The sequence below is a fragment of the Styela clava genome, chromosome 13 (genome assembly GCF_964204865.1).
Source record: "Styela clava chromosome 13, kaStyClav1.hap1.2, whole genome shotgun sequence".
Classification (NCBI taxonomy): Eukaryota; Metazoa; Chordata; class Ascidiacea; order Stolidobranchia; family Styelidae; genus Styela; species Styela clava.
In genome coordinates, this window is record NC_135262.1 from 19562377 (window position 1) to 19586249 (window position 23873).

The following is a 23873-nucleotide window of genomic DNA, read 5'->3' on the forward strand; positions in this document are numbered from 1 at the left end:
CTCGTTATGCTTCGGAGAAATGTGCTCATACCTTCTTGATCAAGTAACCTGCTCGGCGGTGTGGCGTATCGTGCTAAGCGTTAGGAATACGCTCGCCACCGCACCTCTGATTACAGGTCCCCATGCGGGGATAGTTATGTGCGAGCGGATTGCCGGTCTCCTCGCCGCCGTAGGGTGGTTTACGTACGGCTTCACCCAGCAAGTCCATGCTTACGAAAACAAATAACTGGCTAATCGGACGAGAGTGCAGAATGACTAAAATGATAACAATGAAGCAGGACTGAAGGTAAAATACAAATAAGGAGTCTATAAACGATTTGGAGACGAAAAGGACACTAAGGCAATATAACGGAATCGAAGCATAATGAATCAGAAATATATATAACGAAGTGTATGGAATTTAAATCCAACTGTCGAAGTTACTGCAAATTCTATTAATATTAATTATATTTAAGAAATGGTAAATGAGAATTAAAGCCATCACTTTGGTACTGTATATGCATAAATGATTTGTATTGTAAAATCAATGCCTAACGTTTTTAAACATTCATTTAATTGATGTAATATTGTTTGTTTGGGCCTATATGCATGCTGTCTTGAGAATTTTGTCCTCGCCAGACGTCAATTACATAGAGATGTATCGGTGTCAGCAATATATATTATATAGCGTTTGACCTGATCCAGGATGTTTTAAAAAAAATATTAGAACACGGATGTTGAGATTATTTTTCTGTGTAAAGGGAACATGTTTGCCACGTCCCCAACCCCGCGAATAGAAACGGGAACAGGATTCTCACCTGTTTTTAGCTATTTATCAGCCAAACAAGCTCAACTAATTTGGCAGCCAAATTTTTATATTGACATTTTAATACGAAATGGTAATTCTGAGGAAATATATTAATCAAATATTAGTGGATTTTTCAATGTGTAAAATACGGAATACCACGGTATATATATTGACACAAAATCATGCGCACGCAGCTCAATGTATAAGTTTGATAGGATAAGTATACATTTAGTTATTTTACCATTCATAGTAGTCAAACCCTAATTGAACACCGAGGTCACTAGCGTCTGTCTAACTCACACACGTTTTCCACTCAAAATAAAATTCCAAATTAGTTTAGTAATATTTTTGAAATATCGTTTGGGACACATCCAAATGCAGATAGGTACCATACTTTTGATAACATAAAAGTCACGGCTATAATATTTTTGCCAGTCATGCTCTAATATATTTTTGTTTCCAGATGTTGAGTGTGTTACTGATTTTTTCTTGCACTTTAACTCTTTTCCTAATGGCAATTTCAGTATTTCTCATCCATAAACTAAGAATCTTGATTTTATCTTTAGATTTGGTAATCCCACCAATTTCAAATAGTTGGTTTTGCTTTTATAAAATCTTCATTAAATTTAGTAAATTGAACTACTTCACGAATGCATGGTAAAATTGACGGTTATTTCATATCTGGAACACAAAAACGGTTACCTTTTCGATTATTTTCTGCGGTCTGAAATGTCAAATAAGTGATTTGACATAGTAAATGCTATGATAATTGTTATCAATATATGCTCGGGCCTTGCACGAAATCTATAACGTGAAAAGATACATCCAGCGGTTCATAACAACTTTAAACTCGTGGTTTACACTAGATATCATGCTTGAAAGACTACATCCTGACTACAGTATAGAACGCGAGTTTGGATACTACTCTACCCATACCCATACTTTATCTATTGGGTATAAATATACCAAAGTAAAATACAAACAATGTTTCATTTCATGTAGAACAGCCTGACGTCTCATTAATTTTTTTTTATTTAATATAAGCTGCTTCATTGTTGTTCTCAAATTGACGAATAAATCGTTATTTACTAAATCACTGTGTTTACTATTTTTTAAATTCACGATGCGTCTTCGTAAACTCCATTACCAGTGCGTGGAAAAAATGTATAAACTGTGCTGCGCTGTATAAAGAAGTAGTCCTTTGAGGATAAATTCGTTATTTCAGGTAAAATTAATTAAGAGAAATAACGAATTTATCCCTAAAGTCCTGTATACGTGGGTGACTGCAACTAGCGGGAAATATACTCGTCAATATAAAACAGCATAATTCATGAACATCATAAAATCCTTATATATATGCGATGGAAATGTACATAAACATAGATCCTCCAAGTCACAGACATATCAAGTAAGCTTTTCAATATACAAAATGGTATCAGCCTTAAGTGCATAGGTATGTTTTAGCATTTAGGTAGAAATGCATGTAAATGAAGATTCATCTACACAGTGTTCCCTCATTGACAATATGTTTATTTTACCGAAAATTTCCGTTTCTATACTACCATATAGTTCCTGTATACTCCATTAATCGCGCTATCGGAACATTCGTATCCATTGTTGTAGTAATAAAGGAATTTATGAAGATATCTTACTTTGAATTCGATCAAGAGCTAATATTGGTTTTGATAATTAATAATCCGATTAAAATCATAAATGTACTGATGATCTTCAATGCCAGGCAGAATTTAATGACCAATATTTTATGTTAGTAATGAAATATAAACAGCATTTTTGTATTTTGAGACAAAACGGGAGAATGTGTATAACTTACGGCTTAATTAGCTTGACGAATTATAAAAAGTGACGAAGAAAAATAAAATTTTGTCAATATAAATGGGACATATGAACAAGATACATCTCAATAAAATAGCAATTTGGCGAATCACAGATATAAATTATCGGTGGCTGTTGCTGCCTACCATTGGCGACGAATTTTTCCAACATCAGTACAGGAAGTTTTGGATACGGTTCTATTACATTTTGACCCACGTACATTTGAACCCACGACAATTGCACCTGCGGATATACACATGGGTTCAAAATTCAAATGTACGGTCACCTTTGGATACGGTTTTTCAGTAAAATACGCCTTCTGTGTTTATTCCATATCTATTCCATTGAGGCTGATTGAGCAATAATAAAGTGCAGGTTGATGGGATGGCTGCTGATATAGCAGATAGGCTATGCAGTTTAATCAGGAATACAAAATTTATTCTTTAGTTAGATGAGTCCATACTGCCAGGAAACGAGCCACTACAGCACGGACTGTGTCACTGCTATGATTGGTCTTTACTTTCATTAAAGAATCAAAGTTTATTAAATATGCTGACGATTCACTGTGCAGTAACTCATCGCAAACCTTCATTGGCCAAGAATATTAGAGGCCGTCGAATTTTTTCTTGACAATAGCCATGAAGGCAGTAAATAATATAAAAGTCTTTGCGCTAAACCAGCGGTTCCCAAAGTGGGCGAAAATCCCCCTTGTGGGCGTTTGCGATAACTTGGGAGGCGCTGATGGCGATTTGGGCAATTAGGGGGCGCTGGCTGTCAAACTGGGCGATTGGGCGCTGACATCAATAGGGGATCTCACAATAACCGTGAAATTCTATGTCATTTACTCCTATGTTTTGGTTCAAACTAGTTTTCCTGTGATTTCGGTGTTGGAAATTTATCGCTTAACGTAGAACAGATGCTATGACTTTTTTAAAATCTTATTGTTTCATAATAATACTAGTCTAGAGCATACGGCATATGCGTTCTTCACCATGCACTTCACGTTTCGTTGTACTGTATTGAATAACAGCTTCATTTTACCAACGGGTTCTATGATGCTTTAAAGCGGTAGTGTAAGTACAACACCCTTATGTCATAATTTTGGTTTTGTTAAGAACAATATGACACCAGATAATTTTTGTGCAAAAGAAATAAATAATTTGCCAATTATTATTAGACGGGATGCATGCACAAGACCTACTAGAGTCTAGTAACTAGACTAAAACACAAATGTGCGCATGCACCCCATTTGACAAATATAGCAGGGTAGTATGGACGGAAAAATATGTTATGTCAGAACTTATGTTATTGAACCTCCTTTAGAGTTGGTTCGTATTTTCTCCGTCGGTAGTATAATCTATATCGATGTTTCTCAACCTTTTTTCGTCTAAAGCAAAAATGCACACACAATAGAAACAAATGCTAAAGTTTATGGCACCAGTTTCTCCCAAAATCAACTCTGCCGTCTTCAAAGCCTAGGGCTTGTGAGGATTTAACGCTAGGCTTTTCATATGTCCCGCTTTAGGCGGGACAATCACGATTTTTAGCGTCTTGTCGCGCCGTGTAAGCCAAAAGTCCCGCTTTGGCGTTCAGCCATCCAGCATAATACACGAACATGTTCTCGCTACTGTTGTTTCTGTGTAGCGCAGCGCTAGCCTACATACTAGAATTGAATGCGTTTGTTTCGTTGTTTCCCCCTAACATTGTTAGAAAACGTATCGCTTGTAAAACCAATACTAATTAGTCTAAATTCGAATTATTTGTACCGGTATCGTTAACGTCAATTCCTTTCTATTTTTCGAACTGAACCCGATATTTGGACAGAGAATATGCGCATGAATTCTCGATGAAGACAGCCGGGATAGCTTTAAATGTAGGCCTACGTAGGAAAATGTATAGTTACAAAATCACAGCTAAGGGGGCGTTGTCTTTATAGGCGTCCCACTTAGAAGTCACAAAAATATGGTAACCCTATTTAACCCTGAAGCCACTTTGTAGGAAGACCGAACGAATACAGTGCTCTGCTGTATTTTTTCGCATGTCATGGATGTTAATGGTGCAAGTTATTTGCAGCAACTTCGCATTATACGAACATTGGCATTACAATATAATATTGTGGGCTTATTGACCTCGGAGGATTCAGATTAGGGTTTACTCCGCTAACGTATGTATTTATATCGTATGTATATATATATATGTATTTATATATACAGGCGTAAGGACACGTAGATTGGGACATAATTAGCCGTCAAACAACTTAAATTGCTTCATTTAAAATGGGAAAGCAAGTTATCAAGGATGAAGTCAATGGAACATACATCAACTCAAGGATCAAGCAACCAATCAAACCGAAGTCTCAGGATGTATGTTAATTTAATAGGCAGTCGAGAAAACCAGAACGTAGTAGAAGGGCGCTCCATGGTATATTCACTCAGCTAACACAGAGAGTCCCCGAACTCTTAAGAGAACTAAAATAAAGAAAATCGGAATAAAATTATCGCCTAGTCCACACCTGCTACTACAGATGTACCGCATTTTGTCTCAAAACGGGTTATCTTGACCAGGACCTCCAACAAGCAGACCTACTAGTCGGAGTATTCGTGCCAGTCAGGGGCGTAGCCAGAAGGGGGGTTCTGAAATTTTTATTTGCCAAGTTGGATCGAAACAGCTAGAGGGTCCGATTGAACGCTGGAATATGCGGGTTTTTATTAGTCTTTAGGGTCTAAAAAGCATTTCAAGCTACGCAAACGTACTATCTATGATACAGAAGAATGATTTTATTTTTTTAGGGGGACGGTATTGCGATCCTACATTTGGAAACGATTTTGTGACGAAAGGATTCTTACTGATTGTTGACTATTAAATCCAAATGCTTGCCAGGGCAAAGAATATGATATATATATACTTAAACTTGACGGATATATTGTTCAATAACTATTGTCTTACACGACTTGCCTGCCAAAATTGCCACACGTTTACCAGGGTACTTGAATTCACTTAACTTTTCTAAATTTAATCAGTATTCTGTCACAGATAATATATGGGGTCAAAAGTTGTCTAAGGCTATAGTCGGACAAACTTAATAAACCTTAATAATTTTTGAGCGTCGTTTTGACAGTAATAGATGAGGAAACTGGCAAATTTCAGGATTATTAAATTGACCGTCCGAAAATGCCTTTACCAATATTTTTCCTAAGGTTTCCACTGAATTAGACATGCCTGTCGCAGGTGCTATTTCGGACAATAAATGATTGGAACACAGCTATTTCTACACATAGTAAAAAAGTCATTGTCCCATTAGTTTTTATTTATTGTATAAAACCTTGAAACAAGAGAGATGTTTTCAATAGGAGATAAGTTCACGCTGATACCTTTGTCAGGAGGTACAAACAGGAAAACATTCAAATATAAAACAACAAGGAAAACTAATGACACAGTAAAGGTGGTCTGGAAATGGTGGGAAAAGCTAAGCCCTGTGGAAGAATTCCTATAGGTACCTGTCTGATGCTGAATGAAAAGACTATTCAGACAAAAATATATTTTCCATCAGGGCCCGAATTGTATACCAAGTCATGGGGAAATATGGAATTCCGCACAAAAGTTCCAGAAAAAATAGTAATCCTGTTTATACCATGTAACAAAATAATATGACAATAATTTAAAAACACCAAAAAAGTAAAATAAGGCAAAAAATAAAAAAAATCAGTACTTTCTCGATCAAGTGAAAGGACCTAACAATAAACATTTGGCAGTACTGTGAGGTTGAAATGAAAATGTCGCTTTGTAGAGAAGGTGCCCCAAATTCCCCAATGGCCATAGAAGCTACTTTTCGAGAACATGTACTAAAATACATTTTTTTGTTATTGTGGTATCTCTTCAGTGTTAAAATCAACGTTATTCTCTATATTAAAATAAGTGAACAGTTAGTTGACTGCAGTTGTACCAATGAATATTAAGTGGTGCATCAGCCTGAAGCAACTCCTGAAACCATTCATAAAACACCGGCCTTAAGACCATAATCACATATAAAAATCCATATTTAACAAAATCAAAAAATGTTATGAAAAAAAATAGAAAAATTTCATGACACAAAAAAGGAAAAAAATCAAGATGCCGCTGAAATGATAAAAATACACAACTATGAAAAACATGGACAGTCGGCACAAAAATAGCAGCATATTCTGTGTACTTGTACAAAAATGTTTGTGGAAATGAAAACTTCTTGCACAAGTATGAATAAATCACATATCCAGCAATAAAGTATTGGGATGTCAATGTATAATGCTTGGTAAATGCAAAAATCCCAAGTTCCTTCAGTGTTCTTGCACTGAAGTTAGTTCCTCAAGACATTTGTTTAAAGCCTTTTTCAAGTCTGCATAAGAAACAACAAGAACGTTTTGTTCATCCCTCGACATCAAACAAATCTTCTCCGGTACCCCTGCGTCCAACTAAAAGTGAAATGAAATATAAGAATTTTATGAAAACGAGACAACTTTTGTCAATAGCAATATGAAAAGGCCGGAATACTGCAAACAAATGATGTAACATATACAGAACACTTTAAATAATTTCATGAATGATAAGATTTTTTCATACTTAGAGAAAAGCTGATATAGAGGCTTATGTATGTGGCGACCGATATACAGAACTCTTTGGCGGAGGATGCCATCTTGCACATATTTATCTGGATTCAAAACTGCAAACCAACTCTAGGTAGGTAATCAGAGTTGTGATGGTAAGCGTATTCTTAACACTTGGCACAATGTGCCCACCCACAGCACCGTGAAACATCAGAAAATCATCTGAATGACTACAGGTATGGTCTTTTCAATAGTTTTGTGTAAACTGGTTATTAACAGGAAATATTTTCATATTTTAATTTCTCATTCCACCACATCATTATTACATACTGATATGACATTGAAAAACATTACCTTATTTAGACATTGCACAATGTGAGCCATATCAATCCATGGTGCACCAGTTTCAGAAACCTAGGAAAATGAAAGCTCCATTAAAAGATAGCTTGAAGGATGTATGAAATATATGCAAATAGTTCAGCATTCTATGAATGACCTTATATTTATTTGAAAAATTGAGTGCATTTTGAAGCAGAATCATAAAAAAATACGATTTTGACCAGAAAAAAGTCAAATTCAAAATAGAATAACACCAATCTTGGTATCTAGATTCATAAAACTCCAATTTCGAATATTATCAGTCTTAAACTCCCTTTTTTCCCTCTTTGAATATCCCTAGTTTGCATTTGATATATGTTATTACAATTTTTATCCGAGATCAATCATCCAGAATTGTTCATTTATTCATTACTACTGCGTTACTGACACAAATTTACCATCATAATAGAGTCGAGCGACTCAATTGCCTCCAAACATCACTAAAAAGACACAAAAAAAATCTGTACATCACAAAATATGGTAGAATAACAATTTATGGTTTGATATACCTGGTGAAAAACATGGTCCCTAAAAAGTTTAAGAAGATATCTGTCTCCAGTTTCTGACCAATCTCTTTCCATTCCTAATCCCGGTCGTTCATTAATGATGCAAAGTTTTGAAATGACTCGAAACAATCTGCCATTTTCGACCTCCTGCAATATATATAGTGATATGAGATTACTGAATACCACACAAAATAGTTAGGAAAATATGTGAGTTGTTTTATAAATTAATAGCAATTGTCATCAATTATGGATATGGTAAAATAAAAAGAAGAATGTTGCATACTACACAGTGAAACAGTGTCTTGGTTGAATATAGGAACAGTTAAGCAGCTGACTATCCAGGACAGTAACTCTGTTATTAAAATGGATCGGATTTACCAGCGTCCCGTCATGAAAAACTTGCAGTATAGATTTAAAGCAGCTGCTTATAACTTTTCTATCTGCATTATTTTCACTATTGAAAAGAATTGTCACTAAATTCAACATATTCAGAACATATTTCAGAAGTAAAACTTTATTAAACTCCACTTTACATTGAAGACTATACCTTGGCTAGTTCATTTTCGATAACGTCACTTCTCATTATTGACGAGTCAAGTTGTGTATAAAATCTTGCACCAATCATTGGCATGATGTCGTTTACGCTTCTTGGTCTTTGTTGAGGTGTCAGCAAATACCTGAAACAGAATTGAACTATTATGGCATAGCAAGACAATGTTTTATTAAATTATCATTTCAATTGCTTCCACAATTTGTGTAAAATCTACAACGTCTATTATATTGAACCAAGGTAGATGAAAGTGCATTGTAGGAAGTCTGATGTTTTTAAAATCAGTTCATAAATTAGTTCATTACTCGTTTATCTTTGAGGAAAATATTGTGAAGTGAGGCAATATAAAAAATAAACAAACTACGCACAGAATGAAATTCTTCAAATCCGTCGAATAATTCATTACAACTAGCTCAAGAGATTGCGGAAAGTTGTCTCTCTGAAAAGCTGCTACAGAATTACAAGCCAGTGCAAGAACAACCTGAAATATTCAAAAAGAGATTGGTAATTTCATACACAGACTTCCAATACGAGTCTGATGTCCTACCAGAATAAATTTTGCATCTTATAGTGAATTAGATGTGGACACCCACCCATCGAACTTTTTGTAATAATGCAGACATATTTCAGCTGGTGAGCATGTTGCTGTACACAGCTTTGTGAAACAGAATTCATAGCAAATATACTAGGGACTTGAGGCAGATTTGCAAGGTTACTGTTATAAACAAACTTCAGTTTATTAATTATTGTGACAGGCACAACATAGTTGAAACAACTCAATCAATATAAATCCCCATTGTGTCCAAGAAAATTCTATGTTGATACTTTTTTTTGAGTTGAACTTACTTTTCCCAAAGCAACTAGGTCATCTTGCTGATACTGTGGCATGTGAGCTCTTGGATTGGAATGTGAACTATCATATCCTAATACATCAAATATTCCCACACCATTGACTCGTAACCTGGAAATAAATGAAATTACAAGTGAGTTGCAGAGACATGAAAGATTAGTGAGAAAAGTAAATAGCGCCGATTCCACATATTCTGGGCTTAGAGTATAAAAATAAAATATAGAATGTATGATTATATTGAGCCCTCTCCCTATATATGTTTTAATTATTAACAATTGCCCTTGTATTTGCATCATTGAGAGATTAAGATCATTTTCCAAACACAACATAGCTTGTCAACTTCATTCTGACCCTAACGTGGTTTTATTTTTTCGTACATAGTGTTTATATATTTATTATCTATATATATATGTGAATTTTTCTTTTGAATATACAGCCGGCAGCCGCGACATGATAAGCAGACTAATTGAATTTTTTAGTCTATTTCGTGATTTTTATGTGATTATTTTGGACATCTACATCCTAATGTTTGTAAGTTATAATTCCGCCAGTTCTCATTATCCCGCATGAATTGAGTCTTGTGCCCGACAAGAATCAATTTTTTAAGTATCCTATCTCTGGGGTAGAACTGCATGTTAGTTACCGTAAATGTTGAAGTTACTGTGCGATTATCAGCGAGAAAAAACATTGAAAAAATTTATAGGAGTGAATTGGTAACCCAAATCATTCATTATGTCAGTGCTGTCGTTCCCCGTTAAAATATTTATAAAATCGAGAATAATAGTAGTTCTACACATTCGAAATAATGTAAACCCTTCAGATGTCTCAGAAAAGTTACACACAATACTTTATTACTTGGTTTGATGTTAGGAAATTTACAAACAGCCCACTAAAAAGTTGTCAAAATTCTCCCAACACCCAATAGTGTGCCCCTCCCTACTCAAAAAGGAAAAATTATTGCCCTGATGGATTTTATGTGAATAAAATGGCTTTTTGTAGACCGGTATTTTAGTTTGGTAAGAAAGGTCGTGGCTCATAGCACTAAAGGGGCTGAGTAGGCCTAATATAGAATTAAATATACATAATTAATCGATGCTAAAATGTTATTGCTGCCAGATGTTTTATTTCCAGATAATACATATATGCTGTTTATTGCATCAACTGAAAAATGTATAAAGCATTCAAATATAATTTGCTTTCTCAATTTCCGAATATGCAAATTTTGGACAACTTCTGAGTATTATAATAATAAATACTGAGATAGCTGATTCGAATCATAAGTCTGACTGATCTGACACGGTTGGGAAACGTTCTGACCCAGTTATTCTTTCATTGAGGCTTGGATTTATCTAATTAGATTCTTCCTGGAATGGAATAGTAGCAATAAAATTACTAACCTCGATTTTCCTGTTATGATTATTTTAGTTGGATCCATAACTCTGCATGCAAGACCAGCAGAGTGTATACAACGAAGAGCTGAAGTTAACTGAACAACGTAAGTCCATATTAAACTCTCCGGGAGTAAACCTACATTGTCAAGAAAACATCAGAAATATAAATAAAACAATCAAAGTCCATGATATGAACACAACAGTAATAGAACTGTTCTAATACCTGACTTTCCTCCATTATTGTTCCACTTTGTTTTTGATGCGTAATTATTATTTGGATTTTGAAAATGTCTAGACATCAATGTTTCAGCATCAGCATGATAGTCATGGGAAAATATTAACGCTGAAAGTAGATCACATTTACTGTATATAAAATCGTATTGGGTATGTAACTAAAATAAATACTTACAGTGTTCACCAAATGCTTTTGACGTAAAAACTTCTCTCAACATAACAATGTTTGCATGCTGAATTTTTTTCCACATTTCAACAAGAACCATACACTTTTGATTGACCTGTCGAAAACCTGGACGCGGCAAAAGAAATGAATTCAGATCAAAGTCATATTAGAAAGCAGTATAACAGGTTAAAAATCATGATCATCCTATTTACCATGTATTCTCCTCAAACAGTAAGGTAGTCCATCCTTATATTTTATCGCTTTATAACATGATGTTACAAAACTAAATGTGCTGGATTTCTGCATTGGAGTATCTACTATAGGTTCTAATGGAAATAAACTGTGATAGTTGTCAACCTCAGCAGGTACACCTGGATTTGTAGAGAAAACGTTGATGAACATGAAAAGGAAAAAAGGAAATGAGGTATATTTTCACTGTAAGCCCGGAGGATTCATATACAACGATTTACATGATATTTTTACATTATGTTACCACCTAATGTGGAAAAGATGAGAAACTTGGGGTGTTATCGAGCATCATTTTAAATTCCAATCTCACAACCCCCTTTGTATCTAGTGTGATAAAGCTTTGTTCTTGATTTAGTCCGGCGTTATGTATGGTCGGTGCTTTTGCTTATGTTTTGACATTTTTCAGTCTTTAACGAGGCCACGAACTCACCTTGTTATACCTTGTATGCACCAGGCGGTGCACACCACATACTAGACTCCAATCCAACTTATCAATTCAATAAGATAGAGATATTTTGATTATTTATCATGCTACAGAAATCTCACTAGTTTACGCCCAAAAGCAATATTTTACCCATCATAACTGCATTTATATTTCTGTCATGAATTCTTATTTGAATAAAGATTTTAAAATATAAAGTGACTTGGTGCAATAACATGAATTATTTCTTTTCAATTTAGTAAATACTGATGAAGTTTGGAAAAAATACTGAAAGAGTACATACTCGAGTCCTGTTCTGCATCCACTGTTAACATTGTCAAGGTTTGTTTTCGTAATATAGATTGCCGTAGTTCATTAGGCATGAAGAAAGACGGAGCATTAACCCGTTGTTTCATGTATTCAACGCTAGGTGGTGATCCAGTAAATGCATGAAATGTAGGCATGACCTGAAAAGTTTCAATTATCGCTCACGGCATTGTCAAAAGAAATCATTGAATTGGTATAAGAATTTATGGAACATTTTAAGAATTACCATGGATATATTTTGCCTTTTTTGATTTTGTGTAAAGAAATATGTTGTGCCGCCGAAATTTTCCTGTGCCACTCCACGTTGCATATCTCCATCCACTGTGGGTTGTGGGTGGAGGTCTGAAAATTTTGGAATGTGAACAAAACATTCGTAATAGGATAGAATTTAGATATTTATCCTGTGGAGAGGAAAAACGATAGAACGGCATATGGCAAACCACTCGTTCGGTTATCAGTCCATGTCGGGTATGGGATTAGTTAGCCAATTATTTGTTTTCCGATGCATGGACTTGATGGTGGAGGAAGCCGTAATCGACCAGCGGTTACGTGAACCACCCTATGGCGATGAGGAGTCCAGCAATCATCTCGCACATAATTAACCCTTCATGTGATTCGAACCTGCGAACCCACGCATGGTAATCAGGAGTGCGGTAGCGAGGGTATTCCTAATGCTTAGCATGATGTGCCACACCGCCCAGCCTAATACTGCTAGCTGATGCTCCTACTGCCTCAGCTAACTAATACAAATTATGGACTACTAGTGTAGTGAACAATGAATAAGTACTTTACCGGTATTTATTGGTTCTAAAGGTGATGATCTATGACCGACGTGACTTGCTGCTCGTCGAGCCTGAAGCGGCGATGACCGGTCAGGAGTGTCAGTCGATGTTCTTTGTCCCATGAGTTGTGTCATATTACTGCTGGAACCATTTGGTAACATGTGATGAGCAAAAGGCGAAGAAGTTGCTGGCAAGTATCCTGGAATTGATGACAGAAATATCAATTATGAAGCTATTTTTTCCATAAGATTCAATTTTCAACCAGTTATCAAATTAATGTGAGAACCCTCACTCGTGCACACACTAAAACAGATTCTGTCCTGAAATAAATCTTACACTTACATAGAACTTATTATATTTCTATAACCTTCATTTCAAATTTCATGACATATTTTCTCATGCCTACTGGTATAGATGACTAGTCAAATAAAGTTCTACTTATTTCAAAGCGACAAGCGTCAAATATTTTCCACACTGTCTGCAAGTAATATTTGTATACCTAATAACTTGGCTACCTGAAGTTTCGTTTCTTTCCTGCTTTTCTTTTTCTTCTTGAGCAAAAGCTCTTCTTGATAGAAATCTATTAAAATTTTCTTCTAACCACCTCAAACTATTCTTTAGCTCAAATGTATTGACTTTCGATTTGGCTAAGTGAAATAAATTGAAAGTGCTAGCTACTCCTAATAAGGCATGTATACAAGTGAATGAAATAAATTGAAAGTGCTAGCTACTCCTAATAAGGCATGTATACAAGTGAATGAATATAAACATCAAAACAATCGACTAATATTTCAATTTATTAATTATAATTTCAAAATAATAAAAATAAATGTCCTTATATATATCTCAATACATCTGAAATATCTTGAACATTTCCATTTATAAATAGCAATTCCAAAATATGCCAAAATCAAAATGAAAGTAGGAATTAATTAATTGCGATAATAATTTCATTGAAAATTCTGTGTTCACCCGCCGTATACCATACTTGCTAACAAACCCCCAGATATAATAAAAGCAAAAAACAATTTTACTTGTTTTAAATCTTACCTGCATGAGGACTAGCAGTCAATGAAGAATCACTGTCGCCACCTGCATAAAAAGTAGACTGATGGTGTGAAGATACACTGTTGCCAAGTTGCTCCATACTAGTAACGGGTGAAGATATTTGGCCCCCTGTAATGATTTTATACAATTCAACTGATATAAAGGAATTTACGAATAATTTTCGAGCAAGTATATAAAAATTTGAGCAAATCAATTTGATTCCATTGAACAAATTAAAAATATTAACCACATTGGTAAGCTATTCAATCATCTGTGTTAAAGAATGAGAATATACCAAAAATTTATTTATCGAATGTGGTATTTGCATTATCAATATCATCCAATGAGAAATCAAAATGAGTCTTGGATTGATTATATAAATGTCATGCTTTGTGTGTAAAATGTCACAAGTATAACGGTTTAAAACTAGCATTGAATGAAGTCCCATAATAATAAAACGTTTGGTTCATATATTCACAATAGCTCACACATCCATCCTAGTATTAAAATCTGACTGTACCTGCTATCATAATATTTTCCATTAGAGGAGAATTAGATTTCCTTATTCCAGCATTGGTCATCATAGACATGTTCAATTCCTGATCTCCCATGGCTCGTGCATTATTTGGAGAAACAAACCTATGAGCTTGTGGTGATAAAAATGCTGCAGGAGGCTGCTGTTGAACTACTCCATTCGGGTGATTTCCCATTTGCGATATTCTTGAACTTGGAATAAATTCTCTGATGCCTGGAATGGCAGGTGCTGGCGGTTGCATTGGTGACTGTTGTTGCATTTGCGAGAGACGCAAGTTCGGAGCTGACTGGTTTCGAGGAACAAACTCCCTCGCTGCAGGGTTCGGTCTAATACCAGGCATATCGGCAACATTGTTCACCCCATTTTGTCCAGAGAGACTCAGGGACTCGAACGAGTTTATAGTCGATGAAAATGAAGGTTGTGGCATAGGTTGAGGAGCTGCATAATAGTATAAATTCATTTCATTGCATTGATAAAAATAGAATATGCAGATAACTTTATAAAAAAAATATCAAACATTTATTGATCCAATTTAAAAAAAAAAGCAAGATATGACAGGGGGATTGAAATAAATTTTCTATGTATTTTCATACGATCAATACGACTTAATAACAAATAAAAATCGTGCGAAAGCTAAAAATAAGGTTGTAGAAATAAAGTGCTAAAGTGCTTTCACCCTGCTGGGACAGACATTCCCAAACTGTATGCTAAGCACACTAGTGTGCCATTAAAGAGACCCATGTGTGTCACAAACATTTTGTGCTTATATGTAAATTAAACTTATATTGTTCATCCCACTTACTGTCCTTTTGTTTTACTTGAACATTGCACCTTTCAGAACGCACAACGCAACGTGTATTGAAATAATATGCACATAATCTGTGTGCACTCTCAATAATAATAGCTGTTGCCAAGTATAATAAATGTTGAATATCATACCAGTATATTAACTTGCAAATTGTTTTTAAATACCTTCCCACACCAAGCTTGTTAATACCCAAAAGAAACTTTATAATGTATGTGTGCTGCAAACATGAAAAGTATGAAAACCACTGGTCTGGTCTATGAATTGTTGCAACACTAATTATAGACTGTCCTAGAAAAGTCTTTCTAATATCAGAATCATCAAACTCCCAACAAAATTAAAAGTTAAGCCATTCAAGTATCGTTATACAGATACCAGCATGCAATTCCCTTCAATGATTGCATACACAACACTAGAGAATGTCTTTCCAGTCCAGACTGAACCAACGTTTCAAGGGGAGGTATTCAACCTCTTTGAGGAGGACTTCCGCCTTGCATTCACTGTAGCATTACAAATTCTGTATTTTTTAGTAATAATAAAATATCTATTTCTGAACACCTAATGAACAACTGTACATAAATGGAAGTGTCACTTCGGTTGGGCAAATAAAGTAGGAATAAAGAGTTTTCAAAATAGGCAAATGGAGGAATTCAATAAAAAAGGTTGGGAACAACTGGTCTTAACACTCAGAATCTGGTTAAGTTTCCATGTTACCAGCATTAGATGACTAACCACTGTACATGCTAAAATGACATCAATGACCTATTTTCCCTCAAAATTGTGATAGGATATTCTATCCTGAGTGATTTCAAAGACATGAGCTGATTCAAAATTATCTTATATTTGAATGTCTCATGGCTGTTTATGGAGCCATAGCAAGACTAAAATTATCAGAATCTCTTCTAAGTTGATCAAAAAGCAAAACTCCAGGTTTCAAAATATTATGCAAATAGCCATAAAGTCAATTTTATTTGATTTCACATTCTCTCTCAGAGATTAATAATTGTGAAGGCTGATTAAAGATACTACTACAATTCATCTACATAGTTATGTAGGAAAGAAAAACTTGAACTTAGTATACAAAAGTTTATCGCTTCTATAAAGAAGATAATGTTTCTACACAGAGCAGCTGAACAGCAATTGTGTCTGATCTACCTTAAGCTCTTGAGCTGACTGCCAACATTTGCAATAAATTAAATTACATAAACATCAAAATGTGAACCATGCTTTTCTATTGGCAACACATTATCACACCAACTACCGATAAATAACACTGTGCCGACTAATTCAGAATATGATCAAATTTTAGATCAGATCTTAGGCTTCATGTAATTTATACTTCCAACTGCAACTAAATAAAGTCAACATGAATTTTGAATATTGTACAATGTTTCGTAGCATCCTACTAAAAAGTATGATGCACAGTATGTGGCAAATGAGTCACAGCATGAAAAAGTAGTCATAGATGGAACTATTGTCACCAGCATTCGTGGTTCAAATTTGATTTCCTTTCAATGAATGCAAGGTACAATGACAAAAAAAATTTCACAATGGTGGATTTTATGAATTGTTACAAGGCGAATGCTTATTTTACAGTGCCCTACATGAGATTAGTTTTACATGTTGTAGGTCGATGTAAGTGATGAGAAAACTTTGTTCTCTCTGGATCTATATTTATATCAAAACAGCAGTCTAATAATGTATTGTTTGGAGATAGACTACCTTTAAATAGACAATAGCTGCAGCTGTGTAGATATATATAAGGTTAAATATAAAGGTAAGCCAGTGTAGAACGATATTATGGCATCGATTCATTATATGTCAATACAGCATATCCATTTTATAAAAACATATATAAATGCGTTTGCCACTTGAATAATACTCGGCATACCAAAAAAATTTCGATAATTTTATTTATATAATTTCTCAGTCATATCACATTTTATTGAAGGCAATGAATATTTTTATTTTGCTTTTGACCAGACCCATTATAGTAAAAAGGTTGACAACAGATGATTCAACCATAATGACCCTTACATAATTCATTCCCAGTAAAAGGTACTTAAAAAGGGCCGTAATAAAGCTTGTTATATTGCATTGTTAGATGGCAAGAATGCAGGAGTCTCGCCAACCTTTCTCACATTTAACCAATCTTAGTTACAAATTCTCCCGCTATGTAGCACATATTTTTATTCTCTAATATTGTTGTCATATGCTTTGCCACTCCATTCAAAAACTCCACAGTGGCAAACAGATTAGGGGTTCATTCTCTGCAAAAATAGACAACTACCTAGTTTGTTTTATCAACAGCTAATAAATTTAAGTCATTAACTGCATGCATCCTTGACCAATCACAGAAGACATATCTACTTACCTCGCTGCATACTGAATTAAGACACCTAAGTGACCTAATACATAACACTAAAAGCATAACTCATTTCTCTACAGCCCCCAACTTCATACTCAGGAATATTTTTGTTCTCTATACCAGTGGTTCCCAAACTTTTTTGACCATCGCCCCCCTACAGTAGTTTATACAACTTCATCCCCCCCGCCACTACAAAAAATGTAAAGTCATAAACGAGTATGTTACAGACCAAATAAAAAGACAAATCATAGTTTATAGTGTTTCAATGAGATGAATGAGCTTGGTGTTCTTTAGCGAGTTTTTTTATTATATCTGAAATTACCCCGTTTACTGATGGAAAGGCGATTTCGTTGTTTTGATAGCAATAGTAGCCCGGCTCAAAACCCCTTTTTCAGCATATAATAGGTCGGAAATGAAAGAATCCAGGGTTCTACCTCCTCAAAAACAGCTGTGTACTCTTACCTCATAGCATTTCACTCCCTAAATTCACCCCATTTCACACTAAAATAATGGAAACAAAGGTAATTTTCCCAAAGTTATAATAATGATTTTCGTACATCTCATTCATTCCTACAGCCTGATGACCTGCACCAAAATACTTCGGTAAAATTCATCCCCGATTCCTCATCCCACCACGGCCTCCAGTCCGATCACCAGTCTATAGAATTAATCAGCTATTTGTTTTTGGACTCATGGACTCTGATGTGGAAAAAGCTGTGACCGACTATCGACTGCGGCCCAGGGGTCGGCAAATTTTATGTCGCTCGTGAGACAAAATTTAGGGTTGCTAGTCTTTTGCGGGTCGCATATATTGTTTAAAAGTTGAAAACGGAACAGCGCGCGAAAACTGCGACAATTCGTGAACTCAACTTAGTCGTCTTATTAAAAAATCATTACAATGACATTTAATGTGACACTGTCTTGTTGCTGCATCCCGCTTGATAGCTTTACGACGCCAAGATTGGAACGTTTTCTAAATAGGCATCACTAATCCCAGTTCTTTAATTGTTCTTTGTAATGTCCATTTTCGAAAATAATTGTTAACACAAATATGTACTTCCAAACATTAAGTGAATATTCTTGCATGGTTTGTGAAATTTTGATAAAGATTTTCTTTAATAAGATACATTCTTACAAAAATTACGCAGTAATGAATCTCTCGAAAAGAATATGAATTTTTTTTTCTTTATTGCATTGCAATATATTCGAATATTAACTGCGCTATTGAACCCCTGCCCTCAGCATCAACTTTTTTTCTTTGTGTTTCCATTTGTCTAATTATAAATAAATTGTAGGCTCGTTAAACGAGTAGCTAACTGTTCAATAGAATTTTAGGGATATAATAAAATTTAGTCTAAACGTGTCTCACGAAAAATTCTGTTACGTAAAAAAATGTAATTTACTCCTCGAGCATAGATTATAAATAAAATAAATTCATCGTCAAAACCGCCGTTTAGATGTTTACCCGGGCATAGACTTCCTTGTTTACTTCGTGACATTGGCCAATCAGCAAGATGCAAAAATAAACGTAACAATGCCCCCTTTCGCATCCGCTCAGACACACTCACTCGGACAGATTTCCAGGCGTGGTCGTGAACATTACCTCATTTTTGCGTTTTTGAATTATATTCGTTAGTTTTTAGTTATTTTTCCGAAATTTAAATATAAATCATATAAGTCAATGATTACTTTGTCTTTCTATGAGTTTCAGTTTAAATACAGTAATCAAAAATTAGTGTAGAAATAGCTGTAATAGACTAGGCTAAAACTCTTTTTCGGTACTTTTAAAAAACAGATTGTTGAATGGTATGAATTAGAATGATAGTTTGAAACAAATACCCCATTTGACAGACAACAACTCACAAAACCACTCTTGAAATAAGCACCGAAAATTATAAAATGGTAAAGTATAGGAAGAATTTTCGAGGTCAAAGGTCGGAGATAGGTCCATTCAGTGAATCGTCCCGGGCCAGATTATTTTACTCCGGCCGTATTTTGCCGCCACTGGAATACACAAACTACCGTACCTTACTGCGAAGACGAGTCCAGCAATCCTTTCACGTGTGATAATCGACCACGTGATTTAATCCTGCAAAGCACACAGAGTACAGAATTATGCGCACGATGCGCCGAGCAAAAACAGGTTTCGCGAAATCGCCCCCTTCAACTTTTTGGCCCTCTCTGTATCGTTTTCGCCCACCGGGGGGCGATATCGCCCACTCTGGGAATCACTGGTCTATACTATATAGCCTGTGCTCTGGCAGGCTAGTGTGATCACAAAATATGTAAAACTGATATCTTAAGATTAATAAGAAGTTTTAGGCTCCAAAAAGCTTCAAAATGAAATGATTAGCAAGATTCTAACAGCAACCAGTGCAGCTAACAACAGTCTCTCTAAAGCAGTGGTCAGCTATGTTCATATACCTACGGGCCAAATATCAACTTTTTCGTTAGCGAGCAGGCCGCAATATTTCCGCCTTCGAACAATCTCCACATTGAACTTCAAATTATCGCGCATTTGCACCTTCTATTGCTGCGTTAAAAGTTTGCCACAATGAGACGTGTATGTGGTCTTTTTTATATGTTATCCAACAATGCATTCTTTTTATTTACTTATTATCAATGTGAATGATGTTTTAATGGCAACTTGCCCACGGTACGTCGTCCAAATGACGATCTGACAAGCGATTACAAAATTTAATCCAATTGTATTGCATTTTAGATAAAGCTGCTCACAGTAATATGAGCTTCCGAACATGCTTCCAACATGATTACGATACATGTTTTGCACTGTCGCAGAGATGAGATGTGGCACAGTTCTGGATCTCGGGGTCGAATTTTCAGAGACACGTTTTGTAACATTGAATCCCTCAATATCTGCGATGCTGGGCATATCGAGCAAACTGGTTTGGAAATGCTCAAGAAAAATATTTTCGTTCCAAGCACTTTGGAATGTTTGACCCTCGTCCCGAATTCCCCACCGTTTCTCAGACATTTTAAAATTTTTGAAAATCAACATTAACTCGAACGACATACAACTGTCGCTACTTATTATAAAACAAGCGTTCTACAGCAGACTTGTTACCACATAAATCCGTGTAGAGACAAAAATTTTAGGATAAACTTTTGTTTTATGTATTGTCGGGTCGTTCGAGGGCCGCAACAAATTACTTTGCGGGCCGCATTTGGCCCGCAGGCTGCAGTTTGCCGATCCTAGCCCTAAAGTATGAAACTAGTTTTGCATACAACCTCATTCTTTCATGCCCAGCAGAGCAAACCCAAATCACAGAAAATTAAAAAACAAAACTGCAGGTCCAAATTACTACTCATCTAGCTGTCTAGTGTTACAATGGATAAATATAAAAGCAATTATAATGGAAGACCTATTGAACAATGAAAATAGAGCTACCCATCAATGGCATGAATTCTTTTGCTTCCACACACAGGCCTGCATCAACTTCAGGTGGTCTTTCAAATGAAGCATAACTCCTAATATCAGGGCCAGCTTCATGGCTCTAGAATGATACAACACATAAAAAAATTGTACCCATATCCGAAGTATAAATTTATCATTTAGTTATTACTATTAGACAACAATCAAAAAGCAAGAATACTTCTCCCAAGGAGTACTTGTCAATTTTCCGAACGCACATTTTTGGGCGCATGTTCACTAAACGACGTAAGTACTTCTATTTGGCGTGGCACAACTATTTATGCTTATGTCATTCCTAACCTCCACCTGGCTCAGTGATCTAAAAATTACGTCAGTACGACCTCACAATCACGTCAAAAAGCTTGCCAAAGGATACCTTCGATCGCCCGGAATGGCATCTTCGCCAACGATAACGAACTCACTAATGCTAGTGATCTCTCTCATATCAGGATCATTATGCCGAGAAAAATAGCTTGCTCAATTTCGGGTGATCGCCTGCGCGTCTTGGATGACAGATAGTATAGTTTGGAAGGCCTTATTATGTTACTGTGACGTTGTAGTGACATAATTTTTTAATGACAAAGTCAGGTTGGGATTAACATATGCAAAAATTGTTATGTCGCGCTAACTAGAGGTACTTATGTCGTGTTGTGAACTTGGCCCCATTTTTGTTTGGGATCATTGCGAAAGCAATTTTAGGTAGATTAGAAAAGCAATATTAGGTAGATTAGAAAAGCAATATTAGGTACATTCGAAAATCTCTAACTTTAGTCATATTGCAGTATTGCTGTACAATAACTCTAAAGGAAATTCCCAAAGTTTTAGAGTAAATTTGTATTTTTTCAGTTAGTTGAATAGAACTAATATACTGACATACAGTATGATATAAATAAAAAAATAAAAGACTTGTACTTGAGAAGAATTTTCAAATATATTCCTCGACTTGTTTGTCATGCTATTGCTCCTCATCAACTGCTGAAATTTTGATTCCTTTGCCATTCCAAAAGATGGTAGATCGCCAACGAGGGCATTGTTAACTGAAATCAAAATTAAGCATAAAAAAAGTTAGGATATTCATTAATTGAAGCACAAGAGGTTTTAAACAATACCAATATGTAAAAATGATTGTCAAAAAGAATATTTTATTGCAGTATTATATCGAAGTTTTGTTTTGTGCAAGAGCCGTGCACATTCTCACGAAGGATATAATCTCAGATTGGGATTCAAATTTCCATACTAATTATGGTTTCAATGTTTCTTAATGCTGGTATTGATTTCCACCATGTTGGTGTTAGAAAAGAACATGCAGTGTTTGTCCAAACTCAAATTCACTGTATAAGTAGGCTATATGTTTATTTCGACTTCATACAGTCATAATCAGCATAACAATAAAATGATTGATAAACACAAATAAATAATAACAGATTATAAAATCAGGAGAGCAAACAAAACCTTAGATAAGGTTTAAAACATACAGAATGTACTTTGGCCATTGTGATACATAATACTGTCATAATAAAGGAATTATCTTACTATGATCGAAAAGTGATGGATCTTGTCCATTCCCGTCCATATTCCGGATCACCAGCTTAAAACAGCATTAGTTTTTCACAGTACCAGCAGGTCAGTCATTAATACCAGAATACCGTAATATTGTATCAGCGTGCGTATCCTTCTTCTGTATATTACCAGTTGACAGGTTGATTGTATGGCTAGTCAAATCTAGGGAAGTGATGATTGTCCCCAGACTGTATGGAAACGACTATTTTATCATGGTTCACTCTGAAATAATCTACGTTACCGGCACGGTGTTTTTGATTTTTGAATAATATTGGTCTTGCGGCAATTCAATCTGTCAATGGCGGTAATTTATGAGAAGTTGAACAATTAATTCTTTATCGAAAATAACACATAGAAACCGGTGTGTGTAATTGATATATCCCCTTCACGCATTTATGTTTGATCAAAAATTGACGAACCTTTTCGCCGATGCACAACGAACATGCACGCGATCGCACCAATTTCCCTGCGTGGAATTGTCTGAAATCAAGTTATTTCGGATAGACTCGAGACATTGGGCACTGCGTCTTAATGGCTTACGTAAAATGCGAAATGACAACGAAAAGAGGAGGATATTGAGGAGATTGACAAAACAATCGATATCATTTATTTGCGTTATGAATTGTTGCTTTGATGAATTGCCGGCGGTGTGGCGCGTCGTGCTAAGCGTTAGGAATACACTCGCCACCGCATCGCTGATCACTCCGCGTGGGTTCGCGGGTTCGAATCCACTGGAGGAATTATGTGCGAGGGGATCGTTGGACTCCTCGTCGCCACAGGGTGGTTCACGTAACCGCTGGTCGGTTACGGCTTCCATCACTATCAAGTCGATGCATCTGAAACAATAAGTGGCTAACTAGTCCAATACCTGACATGGACTGGTAACCGGATGAGGCAGTGGTTCTGACATATGATTAAGCCGCCTTAGCGGTTAGAGCAATAAACTGCAGAATTACACACTTTCTGAGATCAAAAGGGCATTGTTGTTAAAAACGGGGACCATCAACTATCAGTGAAACAAGCAAGATTTCAAAACCGATCTTAAGATCGATAAGTAATGATCTATCTGTT

At 35.6% G+C, this 23873-nt stretch overlaps 1 protein-coding gene across 1 annotated transcript; it reads right to left on the reverse strand.

The window, feature by feature from the left end:
* Window positions 1-5909: 5909 nt before the first annotated feature.
* Window positions 5910-23447, reverse strand: LOC120332272 (PAN2-PAN3 deadenylation complex subunit pan3-like). The gene is made up of 18 exons (XM_039399481.2): window positions 22776-23447; window positions 22155-22279; window positions 21219-21324; window positions 14622-15074; window positions 14105-14230; window positions 13065-13253; window positions 12499-12614; window positions 12250-12412; window positions 11488-11646; window positions 11285-11401; window positions 11099-11218; window positions 10882-11011; window positions 9481-9595; window positions 9003-9115; window positions 8632-8761; window positions 8088-8231; window positions 7555-7614; window positions 5910-7068 (listed from the first exon to the last, which is right to left on the reverse strand). Exons 1-18 carry the CDS (start codon window positions 22813-22815, stop codon window positions 6934-6936), a joined length of 2541 nt encoding a protein of 846 aa, XP_039255415.2. The 5' UTR covers window positions 22816-23447; the 3' UTR covers window positions 5910-6933.
* Between the last annotated feature and the right edge of the window lie 426 nt (window positions 23448-23873).